This window comes from Glycine max, chromosome 3 (genome assembly GCF_000004515.6).
Source record: "Glycine max cultivar Williams 82 chromosome 3, Glycine_max_v4.0, whole genome shotgun sequence".
Classification (NCBI taxonomy): domain Eukaryota; kingdom Viridiplantae; phylum Streptophyta; class Magnoliopsida; order Fabales; family Fabaceae; genus Glycine; species Glycine max.
The window spans coordinates 18,791,431-18,811,739 of record NC_016090.4 but is presented as its reverse complement, the minus strand read 5'-3'; the positions used below and the strand labels follow the sequence as shown (position 1 = coordinate 18,811,739).

General features: G+C 33.5%; 1 protein-coding gene across 1 annotated transcript; it reads right to left on the bottom strand.

Moving 5' to 3' along the window:
* Positions 1-3,351: 3,351 nt before the first annotated feature.
* On the bottom strand, positions 3,352-8,997 carry LOC100814477 (serine/threonine-protein kinase BSK6). Its single transcript, XM_014773145.3, has 10 exons — positions 8,588-8,997; positions 8,258-8,478; positions 7,599-7,734; positions 7,340-7,473; positions 7,142-7,247; positions 6,572-6,657; positions 5,900-6,088; positions 4,935-5,099; positions 4,743-4,856; positions 3,352-3,820 (listed from the first exon to the last, which is right to left on the bottom strand). The coding sequence occupies exons 1-10, from the start codon at positions 8,667-8,669 to the stop codon at positions 3,578-3,580; spliced, it is 1,476 nt and encodes a 491-aa protein (XP_014628631.2). The 5' UTR covers positions 8,670-8,997; the 3' UTR covers positions 3,352-3,577.
* Between the last annotated feature and the right edge of the window lie 11,312 nt (positions 8,998-20,309).

The following is a 20,309-nucleotide window of genomic DNA, read 5'->3' as shown; positions in this document are numbered from 1 at the left end:
CAAGTCAAAACAAACAAAATAAATAAAGCATAAACACGATGGATACAGCTTTTGCCCAACCCCCAAACTCACCAAAACTCCCGTCACCCAGACAAACATCATAATAACTATGAGCTACATACACCACCAACAAAATTAACATAAGGAAACAATATTAAAACACTAAAACCGTACTGATATGTCCCATAACATTTCAATTAATATCAATGCATGCTCTAGGATTCAACACCCATTCAGATAATGGATAAGTGAGACCCCTCTTTGCCTTATTCTACTGTCATGAACGGAATTTAATGGAATCAACAAGGCATTCCTTTTTTGTGTTTGTTGATGTAAGTATCCAAGAATTATGGCTCAACTATATTGACCATATTACCACAAATCATACCGCCATCCAATACTTTTTGTTATCTACACCACAATGATGGAATATTTTGGAACAAATGACGCACAATTATAATAAGTATATAACAACTAATAACAATTATAATAGAGTTAGAGACATTGAAGAGAAAATGAAATTCATCCTTAATATCTCAATTGAATCACCAACCTGAAATGAGAAAGATATTACTCTCTGGTTGGTTGTTGGAGTTCTCACATGATATTGGGTTATGGTAAAATTGTCTAATGGGGCAATAATTTTACAAGCACATGACAAAAACAGAATCCTCATTTAAACAGTAAGTGAGATTCAATATATCATAAAAATAATCACATAATAAATTCAAAACTAATATCCATCAATTAATAAATCATAATTTATTTACATAATTAATATTAATAATCATAAATTTAATCTAATAATTAAACAATGTTAATCCACAAAATTCCAACTGCCAATCCATCAACCCCAAAACTATAAGAAATTCACCATCGCATCCTTATGTAATGTCACACTTAGTCCCCAACATCTCAAGCATGCCGGCCAAACTCTATATGTAATCTCATTGTTAGTACTAATTTATTAATTTTATTTTTACTACAAAATAGATTTAAACTAATTATCCAAAAGTAACATAAATTAAAAAAATAGAATCATTTTTCTATGATAAAGACTACTTTCTACTGGAGACAATCCGATTCCAATCAAATACAAAAGTTATCGACAATAAAACTCTCTAATTATTTAATAAAGTTGCATACTAAGAACTCCAACAATAATATATTTTTAATTTATAATAAATTTTTATTGTTAATGTATAAAATATATTTTTTAAAACTTAATATATATTTTTTTATACTTATATTATTCTATTTTTATAGTCTTTCCAACAAGCTACATTTTAATGGAAAAGTAAAAAAAAAAAAAAAAAAACACTACATTTTATGGAACAGAAACTAAAAGGTTCAATGGTTAATGAAATGATGCATTAAATATTTAAACTTTTGGAATTGACAAATTTGCAGCCATTAAACATTTCGTGAACCACCAAAGCCTATATCACAATTAACATACTAATAAACAAGTGGTGTGGTAGTTTTTGGAATATTCTAATTAACTAACTAATTCAGTAGCATCAGAGTTGGCATCACTGTGATGTTTGTCAATCATGCATGTTGAACTTGGAGACTAAATGTTAAAATTAAGATAGGATTGGTGCGTGCTTTCGTGTGTGTATTAGCATCCATTTGAGCTAACATCATTATGATATGTTCCAACCATCAACCATGAATGTTCAACTTGAAGACTAAATGTTAAAAGACAAGATCGATGAGTGTTCTAGTAAATATATGTCAGCTGCTTGGGTAGAGCACCACTAAAGGGAAAAAGTCTTGAGACTAAATTGAAGACGTTCCCTAATTAACATGACAACCAATATCTAAAACTGGATTTTCAAACTATGTGCAAGGTGCTCTTGTTATTACAATAGAAAATAGTAGTGCGTGTAAAAAAATGGTCAAGTCTCTAAGCAAAAGAGGAAGTCACTGCATCTCACATGCAAAAGAAGCCAAATGATGAAGATTAACTTACAAATTGCTTGATTTGGACAGTTTCAGAAATCAACTTTAAGAGCTCCATGGATGAATGTTCAAGAATCCGAAAAGGAAAAATGGAGAAGAAGTAGAAAAAAAAAGTAGTAAAACAACACCATGATTGATGCAAATAGATAAGTCGAGAAGGATTCACCGTTAAGGATTTCATATCGTAGACAAGAATCATGATTCCATTGAAGAAACTCAAGAAGCTTCAAACTCTCACTTAAGCAAAGGTTAATTTCATTAAAATGATTAAATTGTTTACAAGAGGGAATAATAGACAATATATTCCTTAATTAATAGACCTAACAAAGGTAATTAGAGCAACATTAGGTCTTAATTATAATGTTCAAAAGGCCCAAAATTAAAAAACACAACAAAATGTGCAAATACAAAAAATGTTGTTTGGGAGCTCATGCTAACGTCCCGAGCTTAGCGCAAGAATGGCAACAAAATGGTGTTTTATGTCACTCTATCGCTAAGTGCCACCTAATCCTAAACTAAGCATGAGATTGGCAAAACCCAACAAACTTGTTGTGATCCTCAAGCTAAGTGCCAAGTCCTAGGCTTACCATGAAGATGATAGAATTATCAACACATGCTTGTCAAGGACATTGAACACATAAACTTAGAGTTCTTGGGTTAATTCTTCTTATATTTTGTTACCTAGGCTTTGATATCATTTTAAATTCTCTCAGTGAAACAAAGGTAATAGACACATAACATATTGAATTAGGGTACACCCATAAATTGAGAGGAGATAGAAAGAATATATTTAGTGGTTTACAAATTGTTTTTGATTGAACATATACATGAAAAGCTAGGAATTATATTGAATTCATTCTACATCTCACGAAGAATTAGAACTTATGTAATAAACTAACAAAAAGGCGGTGTGATAAAATTTAAAATATTCTAAGAAAAAAAAAATTCAAAAAAATAATTAATTAATCATATTAATTATATCAATCTAAATCAAAACTATTTTTTTCAACTTATATATCATTCATTGGTACATAGTATAAGGAAAAAAAAGTTATCTACAATCTCAATTAAATAAATAATATTTGTAAGATAAGAACATCAAATAAGATAAAATTAATTAAAATTTACTTATGTCTAATATTTATACAAAATGATTTTTTTCTCTCTAGACCAAAATAGTACATCCTATATGAGACCTTTTGTAATTGGAAAGCCTAAAAGTTTGGAAGGAAAATTTTGCAAGTGAATTGACACGTCCTACACTTCCCATGTGACACCTTTATAAATTGTATTGTTCTCTTCTTGGTCCATTATAAATTGTACTGCATAGATATATAATTTTGACAGTATTGTCATTGAATGGAGACAACAAAGGACATGCAGGTGGAAACAAAAGAAGGAAAAAGAGGGTGCACGCGTATAAAATTTCAAATCAGTCACTGTATTTTGTCCCGGGCATTACGGAAAGCCAAAAAAAAATTAAAAAAGAAATTAAAAACAAATAAATCATGAAGGAAATTGGAAGCAAAGCCTAAGAAAAACTACTTTAAAGGGCATGAAATGAAATAATGCTTAAGACAACAAAAGAAAAAGAAAAATCTATACAACTTTTTCAGTTTTTGTTTTTTCTGGCTTCCATGTTAGTCCCGTCTTTGAGAGTCTCTTGTGCATCATTTTCCATTCCGAGGCTGAAAAGACAAGCTGCTTGAAGATACAAAGAAGTAGGCCACTCTGGAGATACCACTTGGGCTTGCATTGCATCCCCAAGGGCTTCTTGTGCCATGTCATTCATTAAATAAGATAAGCAGCGTCTTGCATACACTGTAGGTGACACCATGGTCCCTCCATCTATGAACTGAAAAAAAAAAAGTATAAGATATAGATAAGTAACTAATGCTAGAGTTTAATTTATTTATTTATTTGTCTTGGCCATAGGTATCCTCTGTCAGAGACACTCATCATGGATATAGATAAGTAACTAATGCTAGAGTTTTATTTATTTATTTATTTATTTGTCTAGGCCATAGGTATCCTCTATTAGAGGCACTCATGTTGGAGCCTGATTGGACCTAGAATAACTCCACAATACAAACATTTGATGGTTAGGTTAGAGTTTACTTTTTATGTCTTACATTTTTATTAATAAAAAATCATACTTTTAAAGCAGTTATTTAAAATTCAACAAATTGATTATATATATATATATATATATATATATATATATATAAAATCAATTAGCATGTAAAAATATTTTATAAATTAGCAATAAACTATTTTCTCCTTGTTTTATTTTTAAACCATCACATCTACAAACAACTTAAGGCTAGAAGGAAAAGGCCTAAACAATATCTACTAATGCCCTGCTTGATTATGTAGTGGGAAACCCCAAACATGATTTTGCTACCCAAACATGATTTTGCTAGGAAAAAAAATGGTTGTCAAGTAAATATAAAGTTTGTTCTTAAAAATACATTTGATGTAGAAGTAAGAAAAAATCATTAAAAATGTAACTTTTTCATTTGTGGGTTAAAAAATTTATTTTGAATTTACTTTTGAAAGAAAATTTCTTAAATATAAATCACTTTGCTTTAAAATTACTTTTAATTAAAATTATTTTTTCAAATTCAGGATGATGCAAAATTAAGTTAACAAACGATAATCCAAATTAGATGTTTAACAAGACAGTATGCAACCATCAGTCATTGCAACTCTGCAACATTAACATTAAGCATAGCTTCCAATTTAAGCAAAAAGTCCTTAAATTAAAATCCTCTTACTTGAGTGTAGCAGTCAATGGCAGTAACAAAGTCCTTAGCTCTAAAAGCAGTATCTCCATGCTTCTTCAAATTCAAGGTCTCTTGCATTTGACTGGTCCACAATTGAAAGGAAAGCTGCAGTTTCAACATTAAGAAGGATCAACATTAGAGTTGGTAACAATAAAAATAGAGGGAAAAAGTGTGTAAGCAAACCTCATTGGCAATTCCTTCATCATCCTTGTAACCAGTTTTCTCCAATATTTCATGTATTGCAGTAAGGTCCAGTCTCAAACAAGCTTCACCAAAAGGTGTCAATGACAATTGCTTTGTTGAGGATGCAGTTTCTTGCTGGAGACCCATCAGAACATATGAAGGGACCTGCTCATATACTATCCAAATGAGAAATTATAATCTTCCCAAGATAGGTATAAGGTTCTCACATTGCTTATATAACATTTGTTTTTGTCATAGATGCTTATACAACATCTTAACAATTAAACTACATGGAAACACTAGCATAATTCCAAATTATGTGCAAATAAGAATTTAATTTACATACATTGTTAACATAAAATATTTTTACGGTGAAATCTAACAAGACATTGAGAAAAAAAAAAAAGTGATACACTGACAATGTATGTATAGTTTTCTATTGTCATCCAATCGTAATCTACAATGTATGGTAAGTTTATTGAGTTTTACAATAATTACCTTAAAAGTCATACAAAAGATGATTTGTGATTGGATATCAGTCTAAATTTATTTTACATTATGAGTGCATAACCATTAAATTCTAAGACATTTTTTAATCTCTACATCATATTAATAAATAAATGATAAGGCAAAGTAGTCAAATCTCATTGAATATCGGTGTAAATATGCTTTACAATAATAATGTATATAAATTAAACTTTAATAATCATCATATACTTAAATTTCAATTCACTTTAAGTGATAATCAGTCATCTTAAGAAACACAACAACTGGAAAAGAATATGGAAAGTATGGAGGTACTTCATCAGCATGATTAGACGAAGTTTCCCAAATGCTGCTAAAAAATTAGGTTAAAAAATAAGGGAAGAAGAGGAATATTTGTGTAATAATAGAAGTAGAATAATAGATATATGAGACCTAAGCATAAACTATTATTCTAAAAGCTTATCATGCATGGAATATACCTCTGTCTCTTTCTGAAGTGACAAAAGAGATGCAACAAGAGACTTTGCATTTGGCCTCTCACGAGCTTCATATTGTAAACAACGAGAAGCCAAACGAACCAACTCAGTTCCATCATCCTTTGAAAAGTGACCCTCTAAGGCAGAATCCATCAACATCAAAAAGTTTTTGCCACGAATTAAGTCAAGTGCCTGTAAAAGAACAAAAGTGAATGCTGTGAATATCATATTTTTGTTCTTCATTGAGTTTGGTACATCAATGAACCACCTAATTTATACTAGACATGGTCTGCGTGAACATTAAAGATTTAACACAGATATTTCTACGTAGAAGTACTATTTTGCAACTTGAAATAGATCCAAATAATTAATACACTATGAGTCAATGACTAATATACCAAAAGATTGTAAACTGGTATTTTTTTATTTTTTTGTAGTTATTGTAAAAGACTATAAACAATATACTAGAAAAGTTTCAAAATATGTCACATGAGAATTTCTATAATAGCAATTTCTTGCTTATGATATTGATATAAATTATAGTGTGTCCCACACGCTGAATGTGTATTTTAAGCAACTATATCAGCCATTGACACCATCATTGTCCAAAATCAATGGTGTGAAGATCTCATGGAATTTTAGTTTTAGTACTTCATAATGGAAGGAAAAGCTTACATGGCTTGGTGGAATATGTTTACCACTCAAGAGATCTAGCAGCAGAGTTCCAAAACTGTAAACCACACTCTCTGGAGTCACTCTACCTGCATATAAACCCAAATGTACCAAAGAACAACAGTCACATACTAAAATATGTAAGCATACGCAAAATAACTCCAGATATGTTTCCCTCATCTAAAAGAAGGATTTTCCTTAGGGTAAGGAAACAATAAAAAAAACAAAATAAAAAGAAAAGACAAGATGAATTTCTAGATAAATTCCAATATAATTTGGTCAAATTTTATATTTCTAAAAACGAAAGTCAAAAGCAATTAATTTTTTACTTATTTGCAGAAGAGGATGTAAAATTAAATACAGGCCCCCTTTGTGATACAATAAAGATCCTACCTAAAACAGAATAGTACAACATTGCCAATGGCTCTTTGACCATTCTGAAGTATTTCAGACTAATCTATACTTTTATGGCTGATTCAGTGGCAGATTTCTCAGATCTCTTTCAGTTATGCCAAAGATCAAGGACATGCTTTCTCATGCAACCAACACACACAAACATCCTAAAAACTTTACCAGTCCTTAAGTACTCAGGAGGGGTGAAAGCCAGGTTTGTACTGTAACTCTTGCCATCTCTACTGTTCTTCATGAGACCAAAGCAAGACAACCTGGGATTAGCATCCTGTGTATACAACACAAGCCAGTCCAAGTTACAAATAGGAAGAAACAAGATTTAGTTAGAACTTGGAAGCATTTATTAACCACCAATTATACCTGATCAAACAAGATCCTGTAGGCATTGAGATCATGATACAAACCCCTTCCTTTACTAGTGCAATATTCTAGAGCTTGAGCTAAGTAGAAAGCCACCCTCAACCTCATTGCCCATTTCATTGGTTGTGCCTCCCCTGCACCAAATAGACCATGATTTATTTTTGTTCAGAATTAAAAGGCATATGACCACAATTTAAGGAAATATTTAAAACCCAACAAAGATTAACATAAAAGTTAATGGTATTCACAAAGAACTCACAATGAAAGAGATGCTTGGCCAGAGTTTCATGTGGCATAAACTCTGCTACTAGCAGCCTCTCTTCCCCTTCATAGCAATAACCAACCAAATTTGCTAGACGTTCACTTCTAAGGCTCCCCACTTGTTTGGCTTCCTCCTAAATTCACAAGACATTATGTCAAATTCAATAGAAGAAAGAAAAATGCAAGAAAGTTAAAGTTTCTTTAAATTGCAGTCCGCAAACGTATTTGCAGCCTCAATATCAAGGTTTTGGAGATCTCCATGACAGCATCACAACCACAATTGTGACTACAGCATGGAGATCTCCAAAACAGCATTGCAACCATAATTGTGGCTACATCAGCTGCATTCGGAGATCTCCACAACTACATCACGACCACAATTGTGACTATATCAGCTGCATTTATCCACAACAACGTTTTAAAAAACTGTCTGTGACTGTGATTTCAGCCACAACTTCACCGCAACAGTAATTGTGGTTGCATTAGCCACGTTTACCCACAATTCTCATAATATCAAGGATAGAGACAAGACTGCAACCCCGACCGCAACTGCAATTTAAAACCTTGGTCCACAATTATCTTTAGAGGCCTTTTAAAACTGGACAAAAGTAGTTAAAAAGGGAAAAAATAAATGAAGTGTGAGTGCAAGTTACAAACGAGGAATTGGCGAGAATCAGGCCAGGCAAACTTGTTGAAACGTTTGATGGCTATCCACTGTCCATTATCAAGTTTTCCTTTGTAAACAACATTTGGAGCTTTCTCACCATGCTCAGACACTATGTTTTCTGAGGAGAACCCATTTGTGGCAACCTTCAGTTGCTCCAAATTGAACTCACCAAAACTTGGCCACAATTTTCTCTCACCCTTCTCGCCATTTTCTGCAACAAAGACAACATTTTTAAAAGGAAACAAGAGTTTCTAGACAAAGGGTGGTGTGTGCATGTGAGAGTGTGTGCTGAAAACACAAAAACAAAGAACAACACAAACCTTGGTCAGAGGATTCAAGGACAGAAGGTTTGAGGTGGGAGTGGAACCAGCAGAAAGAGAATTTAGAGCAACGAGCCCCCATGTAAGTGCAAGAGAGGAAGAAGAAAGAACAAAAAGGTGCAGTTGAGGGTTGAATGCTAATGAAGAATGATCACACAGTGGTCATTGTTGTGAACCTTTTGTGTTTGTTTTGTTATGCTTGAACATAAATGGCAAAGAGTACACAATTCAAAAGGTTCCTACTAATAGTACTTAAGGTGGCTACAACAACTCTTCTTCATTTGTACCTCAATTGCTGTTGCAGTGTACACAACAGTGACAACACAAATACAAGACGTTAATGTTTTTACAATTTTTTGTTATCACTTTCTTCTTATGTCTTTCTCTATCCCTTTCTTTGAAACAGACTTTTTTTTTCTTCAGTGATTCAATTTGTAAAGGGCCTTTCCCAATCTTGGCTTTCTGGTTTTGGCTTTTTGCTTTTCTGCTTTCTCATCATTTTGCTTAGCATTTAATAAAAGGAAATTTAAGAATACCTTTTATGTGAATTTGTTTGCAATCTATTATTATTATTGTTAAGTACAGTATATGTGAATATCTTTAGTGTAAATGAATCCCATTTCCAATCTAATGAAAATTAATTTGTATTCTTAACTCCAAAAGTCCACTATTTAACCCAGTGTTATAAATATCATTCTCATCAGGGTTATAAATTTTATTTTACTGTGACATCATATTATTAAATAAAATGATATGGTAAAATAATCAAATTTTATTGAATATTTATATAAAAATATTTTACACTTATAATATGTTAATTAAATACAATAGAAAATTAGTACAGTGATTATTATATCAGCACTAGTTCAATTGTATAATTGATTCAATTCAATAGTCTACTCAAGTCTCAAACCAATTGTCCAACCTCTTCAACTTAACACAGTTGTTATAACACTAATTCAATTATTTAAGACAAATTTTGAATTGCATAATTACTTATTACTATTTTTTTTCTTAAGAAAAACGATAAATACATTGCATTTGTGATACAATGTTATTTTTAACTATTGGTAATTTTTTAAAAGAAAAAAAGTTATATTAAAAATAATTACTTTAAAGTAATTAAAATGGTAATTTATGATTGAATGATAACGTAAAATTATTTTACACTACTATGGCTGCGTACACATTAAATACTCTTTAAAACTAAGGATATTGAGAATAATAGATTGAAATAGATATATTAAAAAAATCTTAAAAACACTCTGAACGCTCTCATCAAAGAAAAATATCAAAAAAATGCTCTTGTTAAAGGAATGACACCTATAAACATTCTCATTTAATACAGTTATTATAATTTATATTTAAAAAGTGATTATCCAATGAATATGAGTTAATTAAGTTTATGGGAAACACCATAAATTTGATTTTCATATAAAGCATCATTAAGAAAACGTGATGAATTATAAATATGATTAAACTTCATATTAAAAATTAATCTCAATCAACTTAAAGGATTGAAATTTATGAGAATATCTTAAAATTTTATTAGAATATATATATATATATATATATATATATATATATATATATATATAAAGTGATTTGTTCACTTCTAGAAACCAGTCAAATACACCTTTAATAACAAATTTGATTTTGAGTTACTATAGACAATAATAAATAAGAAAAATAAAATAAAATCACGTTTAGAATTTTGCGACCCTCCCCAATACAGGCACACTAAGAGGACACTTGATAGGAAATAATTAAAACCTTTAGTTGATTATTTATATAAATTTCTTGAAAATCAAAGAGTAAGTAATATTTCTATCAAAAACTTTAATTATATATCACATTAAATAACCTAATCAAAGAGTAATGTATTTTTATCGCAATAAAAAAAAATTAACTTCAAATAATTAAAATTTCACCTCCTCCATCAGAGCAATTTTGTGAAAAACATAACTAAAAACTATTTTCAAAAAGCATTATTTTCAGTCAATGTTATTTCTTAAAAAATAAATCAAACGTCAAAAATAAAGTTTCCCAACTTTAGATTCCTTGATTGTATATACCTCGATGTGTGAGGTAAGGTTAGACTTATGAAATATAAGGCCTAGAAATTATCATACCTATTTAGCTTGATATTAATTTTTATTAAATATAATTTTGGTTTTCTTATTTTTAAAAATATGTATTTTTATTTTTTATTTTAAAATTGAGATATTTAATCTTTTTTATTTTTTTAATTTCTATAGTTTAATCCTCCTATTTTAAAATAGAGAGCATTTAATTTTTTATTTTATAAAATTCATTTTAATCTTTTCATCAAATTCAAAAATTGTTAAATCGATAAAAAATTTACTTAATGTGAATTTAGTCATATGAAACCATATAATTTATTTAATCTATGTGATGATCATCATTAATTATACGTCCTGAGTTAGACTCCATGTTAATATCCTCTTGATTTGAATTGTTTATGTGTGATTGAGTGAGAAAGTAAAATGATTCATAATCGCTAGAATTAGGTAAGTTTACAATAAGAATTTGTGTACAAGTTATACGTTAATCATGACAGGTGCAATTCAAAGAAAGCAACACTTCACGACTTTTGACAAATGTATGAAAAAACAAATTTAAAAACATATTGCCTTAGTCAATGATATAATATTAAAAAAAACTAATTCTTTTCAATTAGCGGATAATATTCTTTGTACAACTTTTGATAATTAAAAACTATATATGGTGGATGTCTCTCATATCTTTAGACAAACCACTCTTTTGGAGCACTCACCTCCAAACCAGGCATGAAATTCAACGAAATTGTTAACAAATTCAAAGCAATCACTGCTCTGACCTTCACCCTCATTTCTTTTACCCGTTCATTTTTTATTGCCACTTGCTAGTGATTATTCCACTTCATTGTGCCAATACAATTTTGACCTAATCTACTAGCATTTTTCTATTTGTCATGTTACAATTCATGTTTCCTTTTAAGTGTTTAACAACAATTGTGATTGTTTTCTGGGGAAAATTCCGTGTATAGCAAATCATTAATGAATTTGGAGTCTTTGAGGCTATTAAATAATATGATATGGATATGTTGAAGAAAGAGGGATGTAGTAATTTTCATCAAATGAGAGGACATTGAGAAGAAAATTTTGATTAAGAACTTGTCACTAGAAAAAGTATCAAGTCTTTATATGTATAAAGTTAATGATAACTCTATTTCAAGGCTCGGGATATGTCTCTCACCTAATGAATTTAATCAATTTATCATTCAAGTATCGAGCTCATTTTGAAGCCTACGAAGCTATACATGGATTTGTGACATGACACAGAAATTGACCCAAAGCCAAATTATATTCTAAAAATTGTTAAGACAAGGACACAGCACGAGTATACATGTAATTGAAAATTTAAGGAAAATAACCACTCCCGCACATAAGCTTCAAAATCGTAATATCTTTATATGTGTCACATATTTCAAAAATAAAAATTTGGGAGAAATAAAATTAATATATTATAAAAGAACTCTGGCCTGCATTATTTTCTTCGTTAAAAATTACTTAAAGTTCAAAATAAATATAATCTCTTTATGACGTCATTGTAATCCCCTAAGTTTTTTTTTCAACAAATTAAGTCCTTTTACTTTTAAAATTAAGTAAATTTATTAGTGTTTTCATAAAAAATTATAAAAATTATCAAATTTTCATTTTTTATTCATAAATTTATTAGTGTTTTCATAAAAAATTATAAAAATTATCAAATTTTCATTTTTTATCCAAAACATCAAACTACATTCTAAATAAATAAAAAATATATATCAGTTAGAAGAAAACTAATAAATGGTATAACCTTTTTTTAAAAAAACGTGAACACTCAGCATCGATTCAAGAGATACAAGAGATAATTATATAGCATAGTGTACAATGATTCTGCAATAAAGTAATTAAATGTGAATTGATTGCAGATTAGAAAATTCTAAATATAGAATAAATTTCTTAAATATGGTTAGTTGCAATCTGGTTTATTTGTGAGATTGATTAGTACCACTTAAAGCATATTAGTCTTCCAACAACTTTCCATTATCAGTAGCACAATCATAGGGATCTGGTTCCAACGACTCTTTGTTTCCTTTTTTTGCATGATTGTCATTATTAGTAGCACAATCATAGGGATTTGTTTCCAATAGCTCTTTGTTTCCCTTTTTGCATGATTGTCATTATTAGTAGCACAATCATACGGATTTGTTTATTTGTTTCCAATGGCTCTTTGTTTCCTATAGCACAATCATAGGGATTTGTTTTCAACTGCTCTTTGTTTCCTTTTTTTGTATGATTGTCATCCAACAGCTGATTATTGTTAATATCCTCCCTCAAACGAGGTCGAGGTTGAAGGCAGAGTTTGGTCCGAAAATGCATGAGTAGCTTTGGACACGGGCTTAGTGAATAAATCAGCAACTTGATCATGGGTAGGAATGTGGTGAGTGACAAGATGGCCAAGAGCAACTCGTTCACGGACATAGTGATAGTCCAATTCAATGTGCTTGCTGCGGGCATGAAATACGGGATTGATGGTCATGTGGAGTGCACTGAGATTACCATAGTATAACTGTGGAAGGGATGGTAGTGAAATGCGAAGGTCTTGCAAGAGAAAGGTAAGCCATGTGAGTTCAGCGGCAGTGTTTGCCATGGCCCTATATTCAGCTTCCGTGCTGGAGCGAGAAACTGTGGGTTGTTTCTTAGCACACCATGAGATGACATTTCCTCCAAGATAGATACAATAACCGGTGGTGGAGCGTCGAGTGGTGGGACAACTTGCCCAATCTGCATCAGAAAAAGCAAAAAGATCAAGTGTGGTATGTGAAGTAAAGTGGAGACCTACATCAATAGTTCCCTTGACATATCGTAATATACGATGAGTCATTTGTAAATGCACAATGGTAGGAGAGTTCATAAATTGGGACACAAAATTAACACTATATGAAATATTAGGGTGAGTAAGAGTGAGATATTGTAAAGATCCAACAAGCCCACGAAAGTAACTTGGATCATCAAGGGGAGTGGTATTGGACGTCATCTTCATCTTAGCTTCAAGTGGTGTGCTCTTTGGTTTACAATCAACCATGTTAGCTCGTTCAAGGATGGTAAGGGCATAGTGTGACTAGGATAGATGAAGATCATCAGTTGTCTGTAGTATTTCAATGCCAAGGAAGTGATGGAAAAGGCCCAAGTCCTTCATGGAAAATTCGAATTGTAGAATTTTAATGAAGTCAGAAACTAGAGTGGTAGTGGATCCTGTGAGGAGTATATCATCTACATAAAGGAGAAGAATTAGTGATCCAATATTTGAGTGCCAAATAAATAAGGATGGATCAGCCTTACTACAAAAGAAACCATATTTAAGAAGAAAAGAACTAAAACAATCAAACCAGGCACGAGGTGCTTGTTTAAGGCCATAAAGAGCCTTTTGAAGCTTGCAAACATGGTTGGGGAATTGAGAGTCAGCCATGCCAGGAGGTTGCTCCATGTATATGTTCTCAGAAAGCAAACCATGCAAAAACGCATTTTTTACGTCAAGTTGTCGAATGAGCCAATTCTTAACAAGGGCTATGGTGATGATTAACCGGATGGTGCCTGGCTTGATTACAGGAGAGAATGTTTCAGTATAATCTACTCCATTAACCTGATGATATCCCTTTGCAACAAGACGAGCTTTGAGCTGATCTAGGGATCCATTAGGTTTGAGTTTTGATTTGAAAACCCATTTAGAGCCAATAACATGCAGGTCATGGGTGCGAGGAACGAGTTCTCAAGTTTTATTTTTGTGTAAAGCCTCAAGTTCTTCGCACATGGCAGCCTTCCATCCAAGATGAGCTAATGCAGAGCGAATATTATATGGGTTGCGTGGAATGTCTGGAGATGACATAGTGATTAAGGCATACTTAGGATTTGGCTTTGTAATTCCGTGTTGTGAGCGAGTAACCATGGGATGAGTAGGTACAACATGTGGAAGTTGAGTCTGGGTAGAAGAGGCAGATTCAAGTGGTTGTATTGAGGTAGAAGGTCTAAGCTCAAGGTTTGACTCAATTGGTGAGTGTTGTGACTCAAGGTTCTCATGTTCAGGCAATGAGGGTTGTTCTGGTTGACCAAAAGATGCAATAGGAAGTTGTAAGGCAGGAGATTGCATTAAAGGATTTGAGCATGGTGGGGCGAAAGCAGAAACTGTTGTTATTGTTGTTAGGTCTGCACAAGAACTGGAGTTAGTATGAGGTAGCCAAGAATCAAATATGCTAACTACATGTTGTGTAGGAGAGGAAATCGTATGATGACGATTAGTCTTATATGGAAAGAATGACTCATCAAAAAACAACATGTCGTGAGATAAAAAATTTCTTACTAGAAGAATGAAAGCACTTATATCCTTTATGTATATCACTATATCCAACAAACACACAAGGAAGGATTTTAGGGTCGAATTTGTTACGTCATGTATCCCAAGTGTAAGGAAAACATTTAGAACCAAAGATACATAGCGATGAATAGTTAGGGTGTGTGCCATGTAAGACAAAGTAAGGAGTTTCAAAATTAAGAGAAGATGACGGAAGTCTATTAATAAGAAAGACAGTTGTAGTGAAAGCTTCAACCCATAGACATAAAGGTGCACCACTATGAAATAGCATAGTCATACCTAATTCGCGTATTAGTCTATGTCTCCTTTCAACCATACATGTTTGTTCTGGTGTATATGAGCAAGAAACTTGATGTATAACACCTGTTAAATGAAAATGAGTTGAAAGTTTGGAGTTGATGAATTCACCTCCTCCATCAGAATGAAAAACTTTGATTTCTTTGTTAAATTGTTTTTTAACATATTGTTCAAAAGATAGATAAGCATTAACAAAGTCAGATTTATGTTGTAAGGGAATGATCCATATGTATTTAGAAAAATCATCAACCAAGCATGAATAATATTTGAATTTACTAATAGATAAGACAGGAGTCGGTCCCCATAAATCATAATGTATTTTTTCAAAGATAGAAGAGCTAGAGTGTTCAGAAGAAGAGAAAGGCAATTTAGTAAGTTTTCCCAATTGACAACTATCACAAAGATGTTCAGATTTCAAGGTTCCAACTTCCAACTACATCAATTAATCCTTTGTTCTTTAGTAATTGTAAAGCCTTTATTTGAGGATGTCCTAAACGTTGATGCCAAATGTCTATTGATCTTGATTTGAAACGATTAGAAAAATATGATTCTGGCATAGGGGAAAGAACATATAAGTCACCCTTGCGCCTCCCAGTGATAATCGACGATTAAAAAAATATGATTCTGGCATAGGGGAAAGAACATATAAGTCACCCTTACGCTTCCCGATGATAATCGGTTTCCCTGTTTCTCGTTCCTTAACACAAAAATCAACATTAGAAAACTCACAATTAATAGGAAATTGTTTTGTTAGTTGGCTTATGGAAAGCAATTTTTTTGTTAAATTAGGGACAAGTAAGACATTATGAAGAGGTAGAGTAATATTTTTTTGCTTAATGAATGTGTCTCCAATACCATGAATTGGGAGAGAAGAACCATCACCAATAAGCACAGAGTCTGTACCTGAATATTGTTGGATATTACTCACTATATTGGCTTTACTTGTCATGTGATTAGAGGCCCCGGTGTCAGAGGTCCATTATGTTTCAGCAATTGTGTTGTCTAAGGTAAGGGCTGCAAGTACTTGAGGTATATCATCAGATTAAGTTGGTTTCTTGGACACCCACCAACATATCTTTGCTATATGGCCCATTTTATCACAATATTGACATTTTTCATTCCGATATTGTTCTCGTTCTGCAGGAGTCATACGACGTTGTCCGGGTGGAGGAGGAGGTCTCTGTTGTGAGCTCATAAAGGTTTGGCTTTTATTTTGGTTCATGGGTTGTTGAGCCTGAAATCCTCTCCCAGTTGACGTGAAGGTTTGAGAATTCCTTTGATGTTGGGAGGAAAACTGACGAGATCGTTGTTGTTCGCCATAGAAAGCCACTTGAGGAGTGGAAGAGTTGTGCGTATTGGAATGATTGGAGAACCAATTGCGACGTTGATCATGGCTTTGGAGTTGTGAGATTAACTCAGAGTATGATGGCCTTGGAGGTTTTAGCATAGTTGTTGTGAATGTTTCATACTCGTGCCCGAGGCTTGTGAGGAGATAGAAAACTTTCTCTTTGTCTGGGACAGGTTTCCCAATTGCAGCAAGGTTGTCGCATAAACCTTTGAAGGTGCGGATGTGTTCACCAATACTTTGATCATCTTCCTTGCGGAGGTATGTGATTTGTTGACGGAGTGTGAATTCACGTTCTTGCGGGTCTTCCGCATATGAATATTTAAGTGCAGTCCAAACGGCATGGGCAATGTCTAAGCCAACAACGAGTCCAAGTGCTTCCTCAGAGAGTGTTCCAATTATCCACCCTCGAAGAAGACGATTTGTCTTGTGCCAAGCAATGAATTCGTCAGTTAATTTTGGAACAAAATTTTCTGTGTTTGTTGTGTCATTGGAATTTTGTGTGGTGTATTGAGGGGGGGCTGGATCATCATTGGTAAAGTGACCAACCAAGTCTTGACTTTCTGCTAATGTTAAGGGTTGTTCACGCCATAGTGGATAGTTTGTAAGTGTGAGTCTCAGAGTGATGAAATTGCTAATATTTAGAGATAAGAAAGTCATGGTGTGGCAAGGTGTTCACAAAGGCTCTAGATACCAAGAAGAAAACTGATAAATTGTATAACTTTTTTTTAGAAAAATGTGAACACTCAGCATTGATACAAGAGATACAGGAGATAATTATATAGCATAATGTACAATGATTTTGCAATAAAGTAATTAAATGTGAATTGATTGCATATTAGAAAATTCTAAATATAGAATAAATTTCCTAAATATGGTTAGCTGCAATCTAGTTTATTTGTGAGATTGATTTGTGCCACTTAAAGCAGATTAGTTTTCCAACAACTTTCTATTATCAGTAGCACAATCATAGGGATTTGTTTCCAATGGCTCTTTGTTTCCTTTTTTTGCATGATTGTCATTATTAGTAGCACAATCATAGGGATTTGTTTCCAATGACTCTTTGTTTCCTATAGCACAATCATAGGGATTTGTTTCCAATGACTCTTTGTTTCCTATAGCACAATCATAGGGATTTGTTTCCAACTGCTCTTTATTTCCTTTTTCTGGATGATTGTCATCCAACAGCTGATTATTGTTAATAATTTTTCCCCATTTCAAATTATAATCTCACATCCTAATTTTTTTAAAAGAAAATGATTAATTTTTTACTAAATTTATAATGTATTAAAAATTTTATAACTCAAATTTATCAGGAATCTCTAAATACTTGAATAGAAAAAAAAAAGTGTTTTAAAGATTACAAAAACTCCAAATTTTCTTCAAATTGAAAATAAAAGAATTTAATTAACTAAAAAAATAAAAGAACTAAATTAAATTACACGTACTCCAAACTAAAAAATATAAAATACAATAAAGCATTGAAATTTTAAATGTTGATATTCATCATTTGTTTATGTCATGTTCGGCAGTGATGTATCCATGTGGTTGTCAAATGAAAAAAAAAAAAAAAAAACACGTTCAAATGTGTATCAAACATGTGTTACGGTATGTCATATCTAACACTATCCATCACAACACTCGAACAATATATCCATGCATAGTAGCTTGCATCATAGCCATTGTTGTTGCTAGTTGCTACCATAAGTAACTTGTTGGTAGTGGAGCCCAACTATTAAGGGTTGGGCGTCCGTGCTCTTGTGTCAGGGTTGACGTGTGCCTTGAAGTGCCACGTAGCATGACACGTGTACTTTGTGGACCCTAGACAATACATAAGCCCCTAAAGCTCTGAGTCGACTTTCGGGCGAAAGAGATTGTCCAGTGTCGAAAGGGATTGTTTGATGTCGGGGGTAGTAGCTTGACAAGTAAGAGGGTGGCAAGTCAGTCGAGCCCCCAAGCATGGACAAGTATTGTCCGGTGCCGAGAGTGGTAACCTCGATCGATGTGGCAGTTGCAAGTCTGTCAAGCTTGACAAGCCCCCGAGCCTGGACAAGTGTTGTCCGGGCTGCTTATGTTAGGTTGTCTGAGGTAGACATGTTTTTGGTTTCACAGGCAAGGTCTGAAGTGTCAGGTGAGGGAAGCCTATCTATTTGACAACTTTATCATTTTCTTACCATTGAGAGTGCATTGAAGACACACATTACATTTTGTCTATTGTTGTAGGCATGTGCGGCGCATGCGCAGTACTCTCATAGATGTGTCCTTCATGAAGTGGACACATACTAAAGACTTGATGCATGGGTGAGTGGGGTTGTGTCGTCGTGCGAAAAATTAGGGCACCACTTCCGCTTTCGCTAGTTACCGAAGAGTCAATCCCCTCTTTAAATGGAGTGGACATTTGATTTGTGGCCACCGTCACTTTGAATTTTTGTTTTCTTTCTCTCGAAATCTCTTTGCTTTCGTGCTTGCTTCTTGTGATTTTCATTCTTCCTCTTTAATCCCTCAAGGTATTCCTTCTCTGATCATGTCTTCATTTCTGTCTGACTCTGCCATCGACATGGGTGGTAACGATTCTGGGGATTCAATTCAACAACCCCTGATGGACCAGGAGGTTATTTTCATTGGCAGTTCCTCGAAGGAGGATACTCGTTGCAATGCCTCCGACAACGAATCCTCTTCTTTGGAGAGGTTAAGGGTTTCGTGTCATACTGGTGGAGGCACCTCTCGTCTCCACAGGAAGACGTGGCCTTCCGCTACCTCCCCAGCCAGGGAGCTTATCCCGGTCATTGTGATTCTCTCCCCTTCGTTTTCTAAGGGAGCAAGGACAAGTGGTAGGGACATTAGGGCGTCTCCCCACGTGCGACGTAGCCATAGTGTTGGGTCGCCATCATCCTCACCTATTGTTACTGGATATGATTGCGTGAGGGATGATATTTTGAAGTATAAGTCCTCTCTCACCTTTGCGGTGAGTGTCGCTGCTATGCAATGCCAGGTGAAGCTGGCAAATCTTGACGACTCCTGGAAGGTAGTCGTCCAGCCTTGCAGGAGTAATGACTTCTCTTTCTTGAGGGCAGCATCGGGCAATTCACCCTTCTTCTTCATATACAGGTGTCTATTTGAGGTCTTGGATCTCATTCTCCCCTTGACCGCATCCCAATGTGCTCTGCTTAAGCATTTAAACGTGGTCTTTTCTCAGCTCCACCCAAACGATTGAGCCATGGTGAGGGCCTTTGAGATTTTGTGCCCCTTCTTCAACATATGGCCCAGTGTGCCAATTTTCTTGTATTTCTTCTAAATGAAGTTGACTGGCAAGATTGGTTGGGTTTCCTTGAACAGTGTATCCAAGAAGCTATTTGAATTTGATTCAAACATCTTTCATCACTTCAAGTACCATTTCTTTAAGGTCCTGGCTAATGGTTTGTCACTAATGTTCAACAGGGACGGGGAGCTCTTTTTCTCGTTCTATTGGTAGTCTATCCCCATCAAGTTTAAGTCATTTGACAAGGATCTGTTGACTCTTATGGAGAGGGTCGACAAAGATATTTTGGAGCAACTGTCGGCCTCATTGAATGCACGGGCCATTTTGTCTCTTCCCTCGGAAAGTGATCCTCTTGTTGCCTTGAACCGTAAATGTTTTGTCTTGTCTTTCTCCTTTGTGTCTAA

Coding starts and splice junctions, on each gene's coding strand:
- LOC100814477 (XM_014773145.3), bottom strand. CDS start 8,669: ATGGGGGCTCGTTGCTCTAAATTCTCTTTCTGCTGGTTCCACTCCCAC. Junction 5,100..5,899: donor CACTTCAGAAAGAGACAGAG/GTATATTCCATG, acceptor GTATATGAGCAG/GTCCCTTCATATGTTCTGAT. Junction 4,857..4,934: donor ATGAAGGAATTGCCAATGAG/GTTTGCTTACAC, acceptor TTGAAACTGCAG/CTTTCCTTTCAATTGTGGAC.